At 39.3% G+C, this 15450-nt stretch overlaps 1 protein-coding gene across 3 annotated transcripts in view; it reads left to right on the top strand.

Moving 5' to 3' along the window:
- Nucleotides 1-15450, top strand: part of LOC124551078 (zinc finger protein 490-like) — a 63445-nt gene that overhangs the window by 41229 nt on the left and 6766 nt on the right. For all 3 annotated transcript variants that reach the window (XM_047126004.1, XM_047126002.1, XM_047126003.1), the window contains 2 exons: nucleotides 166-334; nucleotides 8395-8896. In XM_047126004.1, coding sequence (XP_046981960.1) covers nucleotides 166-334; nucleotides 8395-8896 — 671 coding nt within the window. The remainder of the gene's footprint in view (nucleotides 1-165; nucleotides 335-8394; nucleotides 8897-15450) is intronic.

Below are 15450 nucleotides of genomic sequence, written 5' to 3' on the forward strand. Positions count from 1 at the left end.
TGTTGCTTCCCTGTATGCAACAGCATCATCTGTGAGTAACCTCGAGAAGCTTCCTATGTTATCTACCAACTCATTTATGTGTATAATGAACAGTTTGATAAATATGCCTAATCCGTTCCCACTACTTTACTCACGCCAGATTTATGCTCTTCCTTGTTATTACAGGAGGACCAGTGGACACTAGAGAATTTGCAGGACAAATTTCCTAATGGAGAAAATAGGTTAGCTGCTCAAAGTAATCAGAAGGAGAGCTGTGGTGATGATATTGAAGTCATTGACTTGGCCTCTGATGATAATGTTGAGGAAACAACAATGGATGTTAAACCTAAAACTGGTAATAATAAACTGACAAATAGCCAGTATTTAGCTAGTTGTATTTTAATATATCATTAAAGAGTTAAAATATTTTTTGGAGTGCTGTTTCTGTGGATCACGCACATGTTATAATAATAACATTGAAATGTGCTAAGAGAAAGGGGGTGAGGGAGGCTACCAGTGCATTTCTGTTTGATATATTTTATTCAATCATCATTGCATTGTCCTTGATGCTTAACCCTTTCACTGCTGTGGATGTGTATACACACCCTGCTCCACCATTCCCCAGGCACTGTTCACATGCATATGCATGCCGCTTAGGTTTTCCTACAGTGCTGTTGAAGTCTGTATGTGTCCTGAGCCACTGACATCTCACTGTTGCTGGTGCGTTACTTCCACATCTCAGTGATTAAAAAAGTTGTGAGAATTTATCATAAAACATATGTGCCTCTTTGTGTGGTATTATTTGCAAAAAACCTTGTTCTGATATCTTGAACCATTTATGAAATATGATAATTGTTGTGACCATATAATTCCCGATGTGCAGGGATGGAAATCTAAAAATCAATAACTCAATAATGTAATGATATATCTTCCTGCTCTCAGTTCTAAATAAAATTTTGATATCTTACTTACAATTTACTTACTGCAATGTATGAGCTAAAATCAACCATACAACACCATGTTATTTCACATTGTCATGCCATTAAGGAATAACCAACAACATTTTTTAGACTTTATGTGATTAGCAGTAATTGTATTAAAATGAGTACACCTTCACCATCCAAAGAAGACATGATATAACTTTACAAATGCCGAATCAATTCTCTTACATCAAGGTACAAAGGATACTTCTCCCACACACATTTTGTGAACAAGTGGCAGTAATGGCATAGATTCTGTGTCTTCACAAGAGTTAAGCCACGTGATTGCCTCAGACAATTATGTTATTGGGAAGAGAACATTAAATAAACCATATTCAGTAAGCACTCAGTGGATTGTTGTATGATGGGAGAAAGAGTTAGCAATTGTGGATTAGCTTGTTTTATGTTTCAGATCAACTTACAAATACAGCTACCATAATAGCACAATGAAATTAATGAAATTGTACATTTAAAGGGAAATGCAAATGGCAGCTATTATTCTGCCTCAGAATTTGCTTGCCCACCAAGGCATTTTACCAGCCTCCCTTACAACCATAGACCATATATAACATATACCATGCAGTTTCGTATCTCTCCCGTGTTAAGGCTTGAAACCAACATCTAAGTCACGTGACATGGGGCAGAAAGCCAAGTTCCTGTCATTATGCATTGTGTGAAGTGGAGCTGACAGTTACAGTTTTCCCCATTTATAGCTGAAATCAAGCATTGGTTTTGACAATCTAATAAACTATATTACTACTGTTACACATGTAGTAGTGCAGTTAACCTAGTTTCTCCAAAATCCCTGATAATGAAGTAGTGGTTATCGATTATACATGCAGTCAAGTCGAAACATATTGACTATTCTTTTTAACAGGTGACAGATTCACTGTTCTTCAGTGAATACATTCTCTCTCTCTCTCTCTCTCTCTCTCTCTCTCTCTCTCTCTCTCTCTCTCATTCCCCCTCACCCCCACCCCCCAGCCCCCCACCCCCCACCCCCTCCTCACTGTGAATTCCTGTAGTTCACCACTTCCACAGGAGTGGAAGACAAAATAACAATTTCACACACAGCATTAGTTTTCTAACGATTCCACAAGAATATGAACGAATTGTTTTAGTATGCTTTTGTAAGAAAGGAAATTCGTTTATGTGCATAATATCAGGTTTTACACAAAATAAGTGCATATATTTTCTGACTTTTGCTTAATCCAATGCAGATATGTTAACGATAGGAAGATAGGAAGTGTAATGTATAACAAAATGTTGATTATACTTGTGTATTGAGCAAGATATTAACAATATGTCGTCTCAAAATATTAGTTATTCATCAAGTTTTACATCCAAGGATCAGTATCCATCCGAACTTTCAACACATGGAAATACCTCTGCGCGGATTTTGAAATAGTTTCCTTTCACAGTTTAGATTTTCATCTGTTTGTGAATTGTGTAGACTCAAAAGAAAAATTCTCTTCATATATGAAGGTCATTAATTATGCTGCTAATACCTGTAACGAAATTACACTATAGATAGAGAACCTTCAGGGATTTGGAATGAATCAGTATCTACAGTAACAAGAAGCAGATTGTAGACAGTCTGTATTAACATTAGTATACCTACCCCTATACTGCATAGTTATATTCATAACTACAGCAGCTAATTAATTTAAGTAAAAAGGAAGCTACTATTTTGAAAAAAGCTGCTGCGTCCACAGTTACACTAAATACTTGCTCTTTGCCTTCCACTGGTGGTTTAATACTAACTTGATTACACTTGAATTTTTCAAACAAAAAAAGTTACTTATTTCTGCAAAAACTGAGTCTTGCAGTGCATTACTATTTAACTTACAGCTTTACAACACAATTCGTACCTACCAATTAGCCATCAGAACATTTTAATTATTGAATCTAGATCTTCAAGTAATAAAAAGAGTGACTAATTTAAGTATGGTTTTCTTTTGAATTAGTAGAAATTGTTGTCAGCAAGACAAACCATAAAGGAATACTGGTGTTGGGGAGTAAGAATTCCAAGAGCCTTAAAAAAGGATATTGTGCACAGTATGTGGTTATCTGCTTTACACAATCATCTTGCTGCTCACTTCTGGTGAATAGACACTATTAACTACGCATGCTTGAACACTTTATTTATTTAAAGTGACTTGCCGCAGAGGTTTCATTTATAGCAGAGTGAAAATATGCCAACAGCAATGACTGTGAGGTAGATGAAATGAAGGAACTCTGCTAATGTGGAATAAAAATAATACATGACAGATGATGCAAGAAGGACATAAAAAAAAGGAAACTAGCACAAGCAAAGAGGGCATTCATGTGTGAAGGAAGTGTACTAGTATCAGACACAATCTACTAGTATTAGACACAGGCCTTTAAGGAAGAAATTTCTAAGAGTGTATGAGTGGAGCACAGCATTGTATGGTAGTGAAACATGGATTGTGGGACAACCGGAACAGAAGATAATCAAAGTGTTATAGACATGGAGCTGTAGGAGGATGTTGCAAATTAGATGGACTGATAAGAAATGAAGAGGTTCTCCACAGAACTGGCAAGTGGAAGAATGTGTGGAAAACACTGACAAAAAGAAGGGACAGGAGGGATAGGAATTGCGTTTGTACATCAGAGAATAACTTCCATGGTATTAGAGGAAGCTTAGAGAGTAAAAACTATAGGGTAAGAAAAAGACTTGGATACATCCAACAGAGTTGACAACATAGGATGTAAGTACTACTCTGAGATGAAGCCTCTCCCTCTCCTTCCTGCCCCCTCCCCCTCTCCCTCTCCCTTTTCCCTCCACTTATAAATTGACGATTCCTTGATGCCTCAGGATGTGGCTTAGCAACTGAGCTGTTTGTGCCACAAATTTCTGTTCTCCCCAATTTGAATCTTCCATAGTTATCCAGTCTATCTACTCAATCTTCAACATTCTTCTGTAGTACTGGTTGCTTCTTGTCTCAAATACTTATTGTCCATGTTTCACTGCCATGTCCGCCCCTGTAGTGTCTGACTGCCGTGGGGTGGACCTGGGTTCGATTCCTGGTTGGGTTAGAGATTTTCTCTGCTTGGGGTCTGGTTCCTCCTCATCATTGACATGCAAGTCGCCCAATGTGGTGTTAACAGAAGAGACTTGCAACTTGGCAGCCGAACTTCCCCAGGTGGGGTCTCCCGGCCATCAGTGCCATACAATCATTTCATTTCACTGCTGTACAAAACTACATTCCAGACAGATATCTGCAGGAAAGGTTTTCTAACATTTAAAATCTTATTTGATGTTTACAAATTCCTCTTATTCATAAACATTTTTTGTGCTGTTGTCAGCCTGCATTTTTAAATTTTCTCTACTTTGGTCATCATCACATATTTTGCCATCCAAACAGAAAAACCCATCTACTACTTTTAGGGTTTTTTTTCCTAATCTAATTCCCATGTCACCTTGTTCAGCTCGACAATGTTCCAGTACCTATGTTTTACTTTTCTGTAGGTTCATTTTATAACCTCTTTACAAGATACTACCATTCTGTTCAACTGCTCTTTTTAGGTCCTTTGCCATCTTTGAGAGAACTACAGTTTCATTGTCAAATTCATTGATTTCCTCCACAACTTGTTCCGTGTACAGATTGAATAATGTTGGGGAGAGGCCACAGCCCTGTCTGACTCCATTCTCATATACTGCTTCTTTTCCAGGCCCTTCCACCCTTACTACTGTAGTCTGGCATCTCTACAAGATGTAGATGACTTTAACTGTTTTTTATCCCAGCTACCTTTGAAGTTTGAAAATGTGTATTCCAGTGTAATGCATCCTTGTTACATCAGTGGGAATAAGACTGATAGGCCTATGCTTATCATAATCTCTCCACTGTTTCATGTCACTCCCTGCCATGAATGCAAATGTATATTTAATGTTAGATCAACATTTTTATTACGCATTTGGAGGAGTTGCACAGAAAATTATAACCATGACATAAAAGAAATAACAATTATTCTGTATAACTTTATAAACTGTTAATTACACAAATGAATAAGAAAGCCCCATGCTCTGAGGGTCACTCAAAGTAGGTCAGCTGCAGGGAAGTGCATTCCGCTGTTTGGTATGTGTAAGGAATGCTGTCACTATGGAGGTTGCCATTCGAGTCTTCCGTCCAGCTGTGGCTCACTAACTAAACATTATACCTGCACTCTGCCAAACTGGGTTTATAGCCTCTGATGCGCAGCCATTGTGCTCAAGAGTTGGGTGCCAGCTGTACCCTTCAACTCACTTTCAAGGCCTCAAACGATAAACTCATCCAAGTCATGACTTATCCAGAAATCTCACTTTCCAAGAGCATATAAAATTTCTGTTTCCTCTTCCATTCCTCACCTAAGGCCTGTGCTTTGGTTAGCATTGATGTGACTGTCATAGTTCTCGTTCTGCAACGTGAGATCTCTTGAACCATGGATGAGGGCAACAGGCAGATTCCATATTCCTAGGTTTCTGCAAAGCATTTGGCACAGTGCCATACTGCTGACTGTTAATGATAGTAGAAGCCTACAGAATAGGTTCTCATGTATGTGAGTGATTCGTATTGCCAGGAGTGCAGCAGTGAAGTGTGATAGGACCGCTGTTATTTTCTATATGTGTAAATGATCTGGCAGACAGTATACATAAACGATCTGGTGGACAGGGTAAGTAGCAGTCTGTGATTATTTGCTGATGATCCTGTGGAGTATGACAAGGTGTTGTCAGTGAGTGACTATAGGAGGATACAATATAACTTAGGCAACATGTCTAGTTCGTGTGATGATTGGCAGCTAGCTCTAAATGTAGAACAACGTAAATTGATGCAGGTGAGTATGAGAAAAAAAAAAAAAACCGAGCTGTTCGAGTCTCACATTAGTAGTGTGCTGCTTTACACAGTTATGTCAATTAAAGCAACATAAAATGGAATGCGCATGTAAGGACTGTATAATAGGGAAGATGAATGATTGACTTCAGTTTTTTGGGAGAATTTGAGGAAAGTGTTGTTCATCTATAAAGGAGACCACATATACACACATCAAAAAAGTTTTGCATCAACCCGGTTCCCAGACTCCAGAAGATAGATGTTGGCTTTGTATATTGTATCACAGACACAGTCCCTTTGACTGTCAGAGATGTCACTAAACCCACCCAAAGATGTAAACAACCATGCATGAGCAGCATCTATTAGACGCAGGAGGTCCAACAGCTGATCAGTTCCAGTCATTCCACCAGGAAGGAGGTACACAGCTCATGTTGTCTGTAATTCAACAATGCCTAGACAGTCAATACCGCGATTTGGTCGCGTCTGCATTGTTACTTTGTGCCAGGAAGGGCTCTCAACAAGGGAAGTGTCCAGGAATCTCGGAGTGAACCAAAGTGATGGTGTTCGGACATGAGGGAGATACAGTGAGACAGGAACTGTCGATGACATGCCTCGCTTGGGCTGCCCGAGGGCTACTATTACAGTGGATGACCACTACCTAAGGATTATTGCTCGGAGGAACCCTGACAGCAACGCCACCATGTTGAATAATGCTTTTTGTGCAGCCACAGGATGTCATGTTACGACTCGAACTGTGTGCAGTAGGCTGCATGATACGCAACTTCACTCCCGACGTTCGTGGCAAGGTCCATCTTTGAACCACGACACCATGCAGCACTGTACAGATGGGCCCATTAACGTGCCGAATGGACTGTTCAGGATTGGCATCACATTCTCTTCACCGATGAGTGTTGCATATACCTTCAACCAGACAGTTGTCGGAGACATGTTTGGAGGCAACACCATCATGCTGACTGCCTTATACACACTGTCCAGCAAGTGCAGCTAGGTGGAGATTCCCTGCTGTTTTGGGGTGGCATTATGTAGAGCCGACATACGCCATTGGTGGTCATGGAAGGTACTGTAACAGCTGTACGATACCTGAATGCCATCCTCTGACCGATAGTGCAACCATATCAGCAGCAAATTGGCGAGGTGTTTGTCTTCATGGACAACAATTTGCGCCCCCATCGTGCACACCATGTAAATGACTTCCTTCAGGATAACGACATCGCTAGACTAGAGTGGCCAGCATGTTCTCCAGACATGAGCCCTATTGAACATGCCTGGGATAGATTGAAGAGGGCTGTTTATGGACGACCACCAACCACTCTGAGGGATGTACACCGAATTGCCATTGAGGAGTGGGACAATCTGGACCAACAGTGCCTTGATGAACTTGTGTATAGTATGCCACGATGAATGCAGACATGCATTAATGCGAGAGGACGTGCTGCTGGGTATTAGAGGTACTGGTGTGTACAGCAATCTGTACCACCCCCTCTGAAGATCTCGCTGTATGGTGGTACAACATGCAATGTGTGGTTTTCATTAGCAATAAAAAGGTCAGAAATGATGTTTATCTTGATCTCTATTCCAATTTTCTGTACAGGTTCTGGAACCCTTGGAACCGAGGTGATGCAAAACTTTTTTGATGTGTGTAATACACTACTACCTATTGTTGAGTACTATTTGAGTTTCTGGGATCTGCATCATGTCAGATTAAAGGATGACATTGTAGCATTCAGAGGCGGGCTGCTAGATTTTTTTACTGATAGGTTTGAACAACATGCAGGTATTACAGAAATGCTTCAGGAACTCAAATGGGAATAACTGGAAGGAAGGCGACATTATTTTTGAGGAGCGCTATTAAGAAAATTTAGAGAGCTGTCATTTGAGGCTGACACCAGAGCGATGCTACTGCAGCTAACGTACATTTTGCATAAGATGAGGACCATGAAGATAAGATTAGAGTAATTAGGACTCACAGAGGCACGTAGGCAGTAATTTGTTCCTCACTCTGTGAGTGGAACAAGAAAGGAAGTAACTAGTAGTGGTACAGGGCACCCTTTCTATGCACCATACGGTGGCTTGCAGAGTATATATGTAGATGTACAATAATCCCCACCATTGTAACAAGAACATCTCTCCATCTTATTTCTCCTTACTAGTAAAAGTTTTGTCCTTGGAGCCATGGAAGCATCCTCCTTTACATTTACTTCATAACTAGCATTTCTTCCCACTGTCTCCTGCCATGGCATAACGAATTGTATAGTCATCAGTTTGTCATGCTCTGTACGTTGCACAATGGTGTTTACTTGAAACTGCATGCAACCACATTAAAGCATGGCCGAGAGGAACTTGGTGTTTGTCCTAAACTATTCATTCTCAAGTGTTGGAAGTCACCAGCAGCATAACGGATAGAGTCTGGACCTGAGTGACAGAGGCTCCGGTGATGCAAATGCTAATGGTAGTCTCCCACAGAAAGCTTATTTCCATACATTACATCAAGTCGTCAATGCTAAAGTTTCATCTAAATCTACAAATGCTGTTGTTTAGGCAGTTGCACACCAGCTGATGAGACTCGATTTGTTTTCCGGCAGCTCCGATACTGCGCCGACTATTGGAACAGGGCCCGGCATGGGACGAACCTGGGCCAGAGGAGGAGCCCGCATTCTCCTGCAAGCAGTGTGGTGTGGCTGCTGAGAGTGCCTCGGAGCTGGCGACGCTGTGCGCGTGGCACACTGGCGAGCGGCCCTTTTCGTGCACGACCTGCGAAAAGCGGTTCGCTACACGGGTGCAGCTCTGCATACACAGCATCGCGCACTCGCGGGGGCAGCCCTTCCCCTGCCTCGTATGCGGCGAGGAGATATCGCGGATGGCCCACTTCCGCCACCACATGGTGCTGCACGACGACTCCAGGAACCGCCCGCCCCGGCGCTGCCTCCACTGCCGCCGCACTTTCCGCGGGGACCGTGAGTGGCAACGGCACCTGCTGCGCGCGCACCGCATCAACCGCCGCTCTTCTGTGAGCCGAGCACAACCCGGCAGTCCGAAAACACCTGTTGGGAGCTGCTGCCACTGTGGGCGGGAATTCACAAACAGGTGATCCATTAATATGTCACATGGTATTGTGTTTATACTACCGAAGATAGAAGCTCTTGTGATCATTTGGAAGGAAATAGGGAAGTGTGTGTGTTGGCAAAAATGAGTAGAGATCCTGCAATAGTTGCATGCTACAAAAACTACTCAAAGTTACTAAGGAGGTTATATATAAAAAAAAAAAAAATAAATAAATAAATAAATAAAAAAAAAATAAAATCGAAGAACATACACATAATGTCAGAAATCAGTACTTCTGACAATGGAATGTAGTAAAGGGTAAAGTGCAGGAGTGTCCAGCCTACGGGCCTCATGTGACCCAAAATCAGTGCATTTCAAGAAGTAACATCTACCACATACTCAGTAAAAGAAATTCCATGAAATTCTGTATGTGTTAAGTTATGAAATCTCACATAAAAAATCTCAAATGAATTTCACTTTGCTTCTTAAAAATGAATAATTGTAAATTGATCTAAATTACTTCAATGTGTTAACTATATACCTCCCACTGCCCCTCCCCCTCCAACCCTTCTTTTACCCTCAGCAGTTATTGTTAGTGTCAGGTATACGACTTGTGGCCAGAAAATGTTGGTCTTCTTCCAACTGGCCCACATAAGCTGAAAAGCTTAACACCCCTGGTACATGAAATTTAATGAAATGAAAGACGGGACAACCAGCCACAGAACAGGATAGCATCACTAATGAACTGAGTGGAAGGATTATAAATGATGTGTCACAGATAGTAAATATATTTAATAATCATTTATTAACCAGGCTATAATAGAAAGTATAGGGGCAATCAGATCAAGAGAAAAATCACAACGGTATGTTGAAAAAGCAACTCTCATAAAATTCAGTCTTAAGAATGTATCACCAACTTCTCTTCCTGAAATTAGGAAAATTATATGTTCTCAAAACTAAAAGCTCATCTGGTTTTTCTCGTATTTCCAATAAAGTACTAAAGATTTGCTCCCATATAATAAGACTTGTGTTACCTGAAATATGTAATGCACCACTAACTCAAGACATTTTTCCTGGAAGACTGAAATATTCCATTTCTAAACCGCTCTTTAAGATAGGTGATAAGAGAGATGTTGATAACTAACAGCCTACCCCACTGATGACATCATTTTCCAACATTTATGAGAAGTTGATGTATTCTTAGAATAGCATCTCACTGAAGCAACATTAATATCCTAAACAAATCACAGTTAGTGTTTCAGGAGAATCACTCTTCTGAGAATACCATTTTCATGTTTATTCACCATATTTTACAAGCATTAAATAATAATATAGCTCTAGTTGGTATTTTCTGTGATCTATCTAAGCCATTTGACTGTATAAATCTCAGTATTCTTCTAGTGCTATTGTAATCAGTCCAAGCATACAAACAGCAATGAAAGAAATGTTAAACAATGTTCTTGACACTATCATTGATTGGTTTTATGTGAATGGTCTCATTCTCAGTTTTAAAAGTACACAACATATTCAATTCTGCTAATCTAGCAGTACTGCACCAATGATGAGTGTAACACATGTTGAGGAAGGGTCATTCCATGCCAAGTGGTCTAGAGGCTCCCACATGACCCTCATGGATTTTGATGAAATTTTGTATGAACATTCACACTTGTTCTCAATGAACACTGGTAAAGTTTCAGTTTCAGAAATTCAATACTTTCGGAGATACAGTCACTTGTTTAAGACCATAGCACAGTTTTCGATAGTGCGTCCTTGAATTTTCAGCAACTTTGAGATGAGATATCTCTGTAAGTATTTGCATGAAAGAAGCAAAACTTGGCCATCTTATACAACTTTTAGAGCTCTTTAAAGTAAAATATTAAGAAAAGGATTTCTGAGCAATTTTCATATAGATAATTTGAAGCAAAGTTGGGCGAAAAAATAGCTGTTTAAAAAAAATGCGAACTTTAGTTTTTTATATCTCCAAAAGTAATTGTGGGATGTACATGAAACTTTGCACACCATAACTCACCAACACAAGGTCTTAGAATATAAAATTTCATTCTCCTATTGCTTTCCATTATTTCACAAATCTAGGGTAAAGTTGATGATTTTTCAAAAAAGTGCTAAAAATGGGTATTTTTGGTCAAAGTTTTCAAAAAAGTGTTTTCTCCAAACTCTTCTAAACTATGGTCATTAGAAAGAGCATATTCTAAACTATCTAGAAAAGTGGATTTGGTTTTGCAATGCAAGCATATAAGGCCCTAAAAAGTAGCATCATCAAAGAGGCGCACTGGAAGTTTGAACACATTTTTCTGGCACTCAAATTATACCTGAAATCTTTTATTTTGCCTTATACATGTTTATTAATGTCTGGGATAAGTGAAATAAGAAGTCCTGATGAATAGGACCTAGCTTAAGTTCGAATAGCAAAAGAATAAAAATAGAAACAATGTTATTTCTTAATTGTCACCCCCCCCCCCCCCCTACACTCACTCTCTCTCTCTCTCTCTCTCTCTCTCTCTCTCTCTCTCTCTCTCTCTCTCTCACACACACACACACACACACACACACACACACACACAATTATTATTAAGAATGAATGTAAATCGTAAAATTTATTTGCATAATCATCTAATTATTAGTTGCCTGTTTAATGAACAACACCAGCTTACCGATGGAAAAGAAGTGTATAAATGAGTTGCTGTGGTCCATGGTGGCTTAACCACTGCTAGTTTCATTGCACCTGAGAAAACCAGCATTCCCATTGCCATAGGGGCCACGCCCGATAGCGTAGCAACAACAGCCATGGGTGGGTTTCCTCACCACAGGATCCCAAGCCTGATAGCAAAATTATTTAAGTGCCCTGTGTAAAATTAGAAGGCACTCTTGGGTTCCTTAGATTGTTTCCTCTAACCTATTTCAATTTTTGATATGCTACATTAATTTTCTGATGAATATCAAGAGGAATGGTGTATTGCCGGCCAGACGAATTTGCTGACGGAGCTGGAATAACTGCAATAATGTGGTGTTCCGGAACCCAGCAGTTGTCACTTCTTGGTGGCCAATAAAATGAATTTGCTGGACCATGTGGGTGCATAAAGTTTATTAATGCATCCCTTTGCTCTGTGGAGGTCTCACAGATATTCCCAATCCACGACACGTTTTCGTAGATGTATGCAACATATTGTCCTGGTTGGAGAGCACACATTAATATGCCTCCTTCATTACTGTGACCCATTTTAGCTAGAAAAGATGAACAATCATTTGAAACTCTGCTGACCTGAATTGTTGTTTCATCAATAGGTATAAAGTGATGATTTTCTCTAGTGCCTGCTACAGTTTGTCCGAGTTTAAACCTCTCTTCTTGTGACACAATATTCTTTTGAATTTCATCTTTACCGACAAGAACAAATTTAATTCCATTAATGTTTTCAGAGCAGAAGTGAAACAGATCCAGGGGAGTAAGAATTTGTCCATTAAGTGGCCGTTGCAAGCTTGCTCTTGCTGCTAACCGCTTTGTTGTACCTCCAATCCCATCACAAGGTGATTTCCCATGACTAGTAGTAAAAAAATTCCATTCGGCTGTCATTCCAAAATCACTCTTATGATAGTACAAATTTAGGAAATTCTTGAAATTTTTATATTGAACACTGGAGCCATCACTAAAATAATGAATGTGGGATACCTGTGCAAACTGTACTTTTATATATTTGATGAGCTCCTTGATAAAAACGTGAACTGTAATAGTGTCATGCCGCAAACAATTACTGATAATGCAAAAACTTAAAGATTCTACTTCTCATTTTGATGAAAGTAGATAACAAATGGATAAATTGTTGCTTGACTATTGTCCCAGTGGAAGCCTTGCACAGCATCCTGAATGATAAAAGAATAATTTTCTGCAAAATCCATTAGGACAACAAGCTCTTCGTCTTTCAGATGACATTAAAGTCCTTTAAGATTTAAGTTTTGATGCTTGGCAATGTTATGAGGGCATGACAGACTCCATATTTTATTTTTTACATCTTCAATAAATTCATCCACTGCCATTTGCTTTGTGTCCAGTGTGGCCCGATCGGTATGTATCCATTGCTTAAACACAATAACTTCCTGTGGCTCATGATCTAGGAAATAGCTGGCAATTTCAGATGCTATAGCTTCGGGCCCAGGACACCTTTCGCAGTGATGTAGCATGTACTGATTAGAGTTCAAACTGCGTTGCTGAGAATCTCCTTATAATTTTCATGTATACCAGCTCCGCTAAGCATAAGCTTAACATTTTGGTGAATTGCACAGACGCAAACTGCATGCATTCCAGCTGATCCTACTGTTACACACCATTTGGGTCTAAGTTCACAAAACTTTGAGAACCCTATTTCTGGACCATTTGTATTCTTATAGATAACATACATTTCCCGTAAATTGCAAAGTAACAATCTTTTCTGCATGTATGTCTTTCTATCTAAAAGTCTAACTGAAATACTATCTTTTTTTCCAGGGCACACCCTACTATACTCATCATCTTCAAAAAAAATTTGCACTCTACTAGCAACTTCTGCTGATAATTTCCTGCTTTGCCTATTTTCGGGAAGTGCCAGAATGCCCTTCTCTGCCTTAAGCTTCCGAGCATTCTTCACCATTCTTTCGGACACGCCGAACTGAGCTGCTGTTTGTCTGACTGTTCAACTTACAGGTTAAAATTTGCATCTGTTCTTTATGAATTGCATTCTGCATCTTGGCTTTCAGTTCAGTTAGCAAATGTGCATAGTCAGCACAGTTTCCACATTCCTTAATTTCACTAGCATCTTCAATTTGTCGGTTTACTCCCATTGCATTTACAATTCTGTTTTTAATCACATTTGAGCCTTTTGAATTTTCTTCTTCACATATTGGGGCTTATCTCTGTAGCTTACTGTTCTCTTCAGGGGTGAAATACCGATAGACAATAAGCTACTATTTAATTCTTCTTTTAGTGTAAAGTCCTCATCAGAATGTGATGATGAGGCTGATAAAGCTTTGTCCAAGTGTTTATTTAATGTAGTCCTGCAAGCCGGACAAATTTTCTGACCTGGCTTCATGTTATTAACAAGCTGCTTCTTCAACATATCAGAAGCCTTATTAGCTGTTTCAGTATCAAGAGTGCGAATTCCTGCCTTAATATTATGATTCACCTTCCAAAAGGGATTGAAGCATTTTTTTTTTTTGTAACCTCTCATATTGTGTCAATAACAGGGCTTCATGGTGTAGGCAAACTTGAGAGGTATTGTCCAGCTTTGCTTCACAACTTCAGACCAACAACTCTTTTTCCTCATCACTAAAATCCACAAACCATTTTAAAGCAGCTTTTTTGGCAAAGAAACTTGACATGACGCTTTGCTCCACTATCTCCTTGCCCAATTGAGCAGGAAGGTATGCTGTTCCCTTCTGCATCCATCTCTAATCAGTAACCAAATAATGTATTTGGCCTCTAAGTGCAAATTATAATCTGCTTAAATTTCAGACAAATTGCTACTGGATGAAATTATACACAATGTATAATACCAATGAAAAAATCTAATAAGAGATATATGCTATAAAATACACAATCAAAACGATTTTTTGTAAATTAGATTACAAACTTTGATGGTCTTATGAATCAACAAGCCACACTCAGTCAAGAGAACCCACTCACTATGCTGGAAACACACCACTGAAATACTGATTGTTCAAACAAGGCTCACAATAATGAAACAATCTGATTGATAAAGTAATTGTTGCCATTATATTTTCTATAAACAGTTTCATGTACATCCCACAATTACTTTTGGAGATATAAAAATCTAAAGTTCGCATTTTTTTAAACAGCTATTTTTTCACCCAACTTTGCTTCAAATTATCTATATGAAACTTGTTCAGAAATCCTTTTCTTAATATTTTACTTTAAAGAGCTCTAAAAGTTGTATAAGATGGCCAAGTTTTGTTTCTTTCATGCAAATACTTACAGAGATATCTCATCTCAAAGTTGCTGAAAATTCAAGGATGCACTTTTGGAAGCTGTGCTATGGTTTCAAACAAGTGACTACATCTCTGCAAGTATTGAATTTCTGAAACTGAAGCTTTACCAGTGTTCATTGATAACATCAATCCCAAAGAAAGCAGGTGTTGACAGATGTGAAAATTACCGAACTATCAGCTTAATAAGTCACAGCTGCAAAATACTAACACGAATTCTTTACAGACGAATGGAAAAACTAGTAGAAGCCAACCTCGGGGAAGATCAGTTTGGATTCCGTAGAAACACTGGAACACGTGAGTCAATACTGACCTTACGACTTATCTTAGAAGAAAGATTAAGGAAAGGCAAACCTACGTTTCTAGCATTTGTAGACTTAGAGAAAGCTTTTGACAATGTTGACTGGAATACTCTCTTTCAAATTCTGAAGGTGGCAGGGGTAAAATACAGGGAGCGAAAGGCTATTTACAATTTGTACAGAAACCAGATGGCAGTTATAAGAGTCGAGGGACATGAAAGGGAAGCAGTGGTTGGGAAGGGAGTAAGACAGGGTTGTAGCCTCTCCCCGATGTTGTTCAATCTGTATATTGAGCAAGCAGTAAAG

Source organism: Schistocerca americana, chromosome 9 (assembly GCF_021461395.2).
Source record: "Schistocerca americana isolate TAMUIC-IGC-003095 chromosome 9, iqSchAmer2.1, whole genome shotgun sequence".
NCBI classification, from domain to species: domain Eukaryota; kingdom Metazoa; phylum Arthropoda; class Insecta; order Orthoptera; family Acrididae; genus Schistocerca; species Schistocerca americana.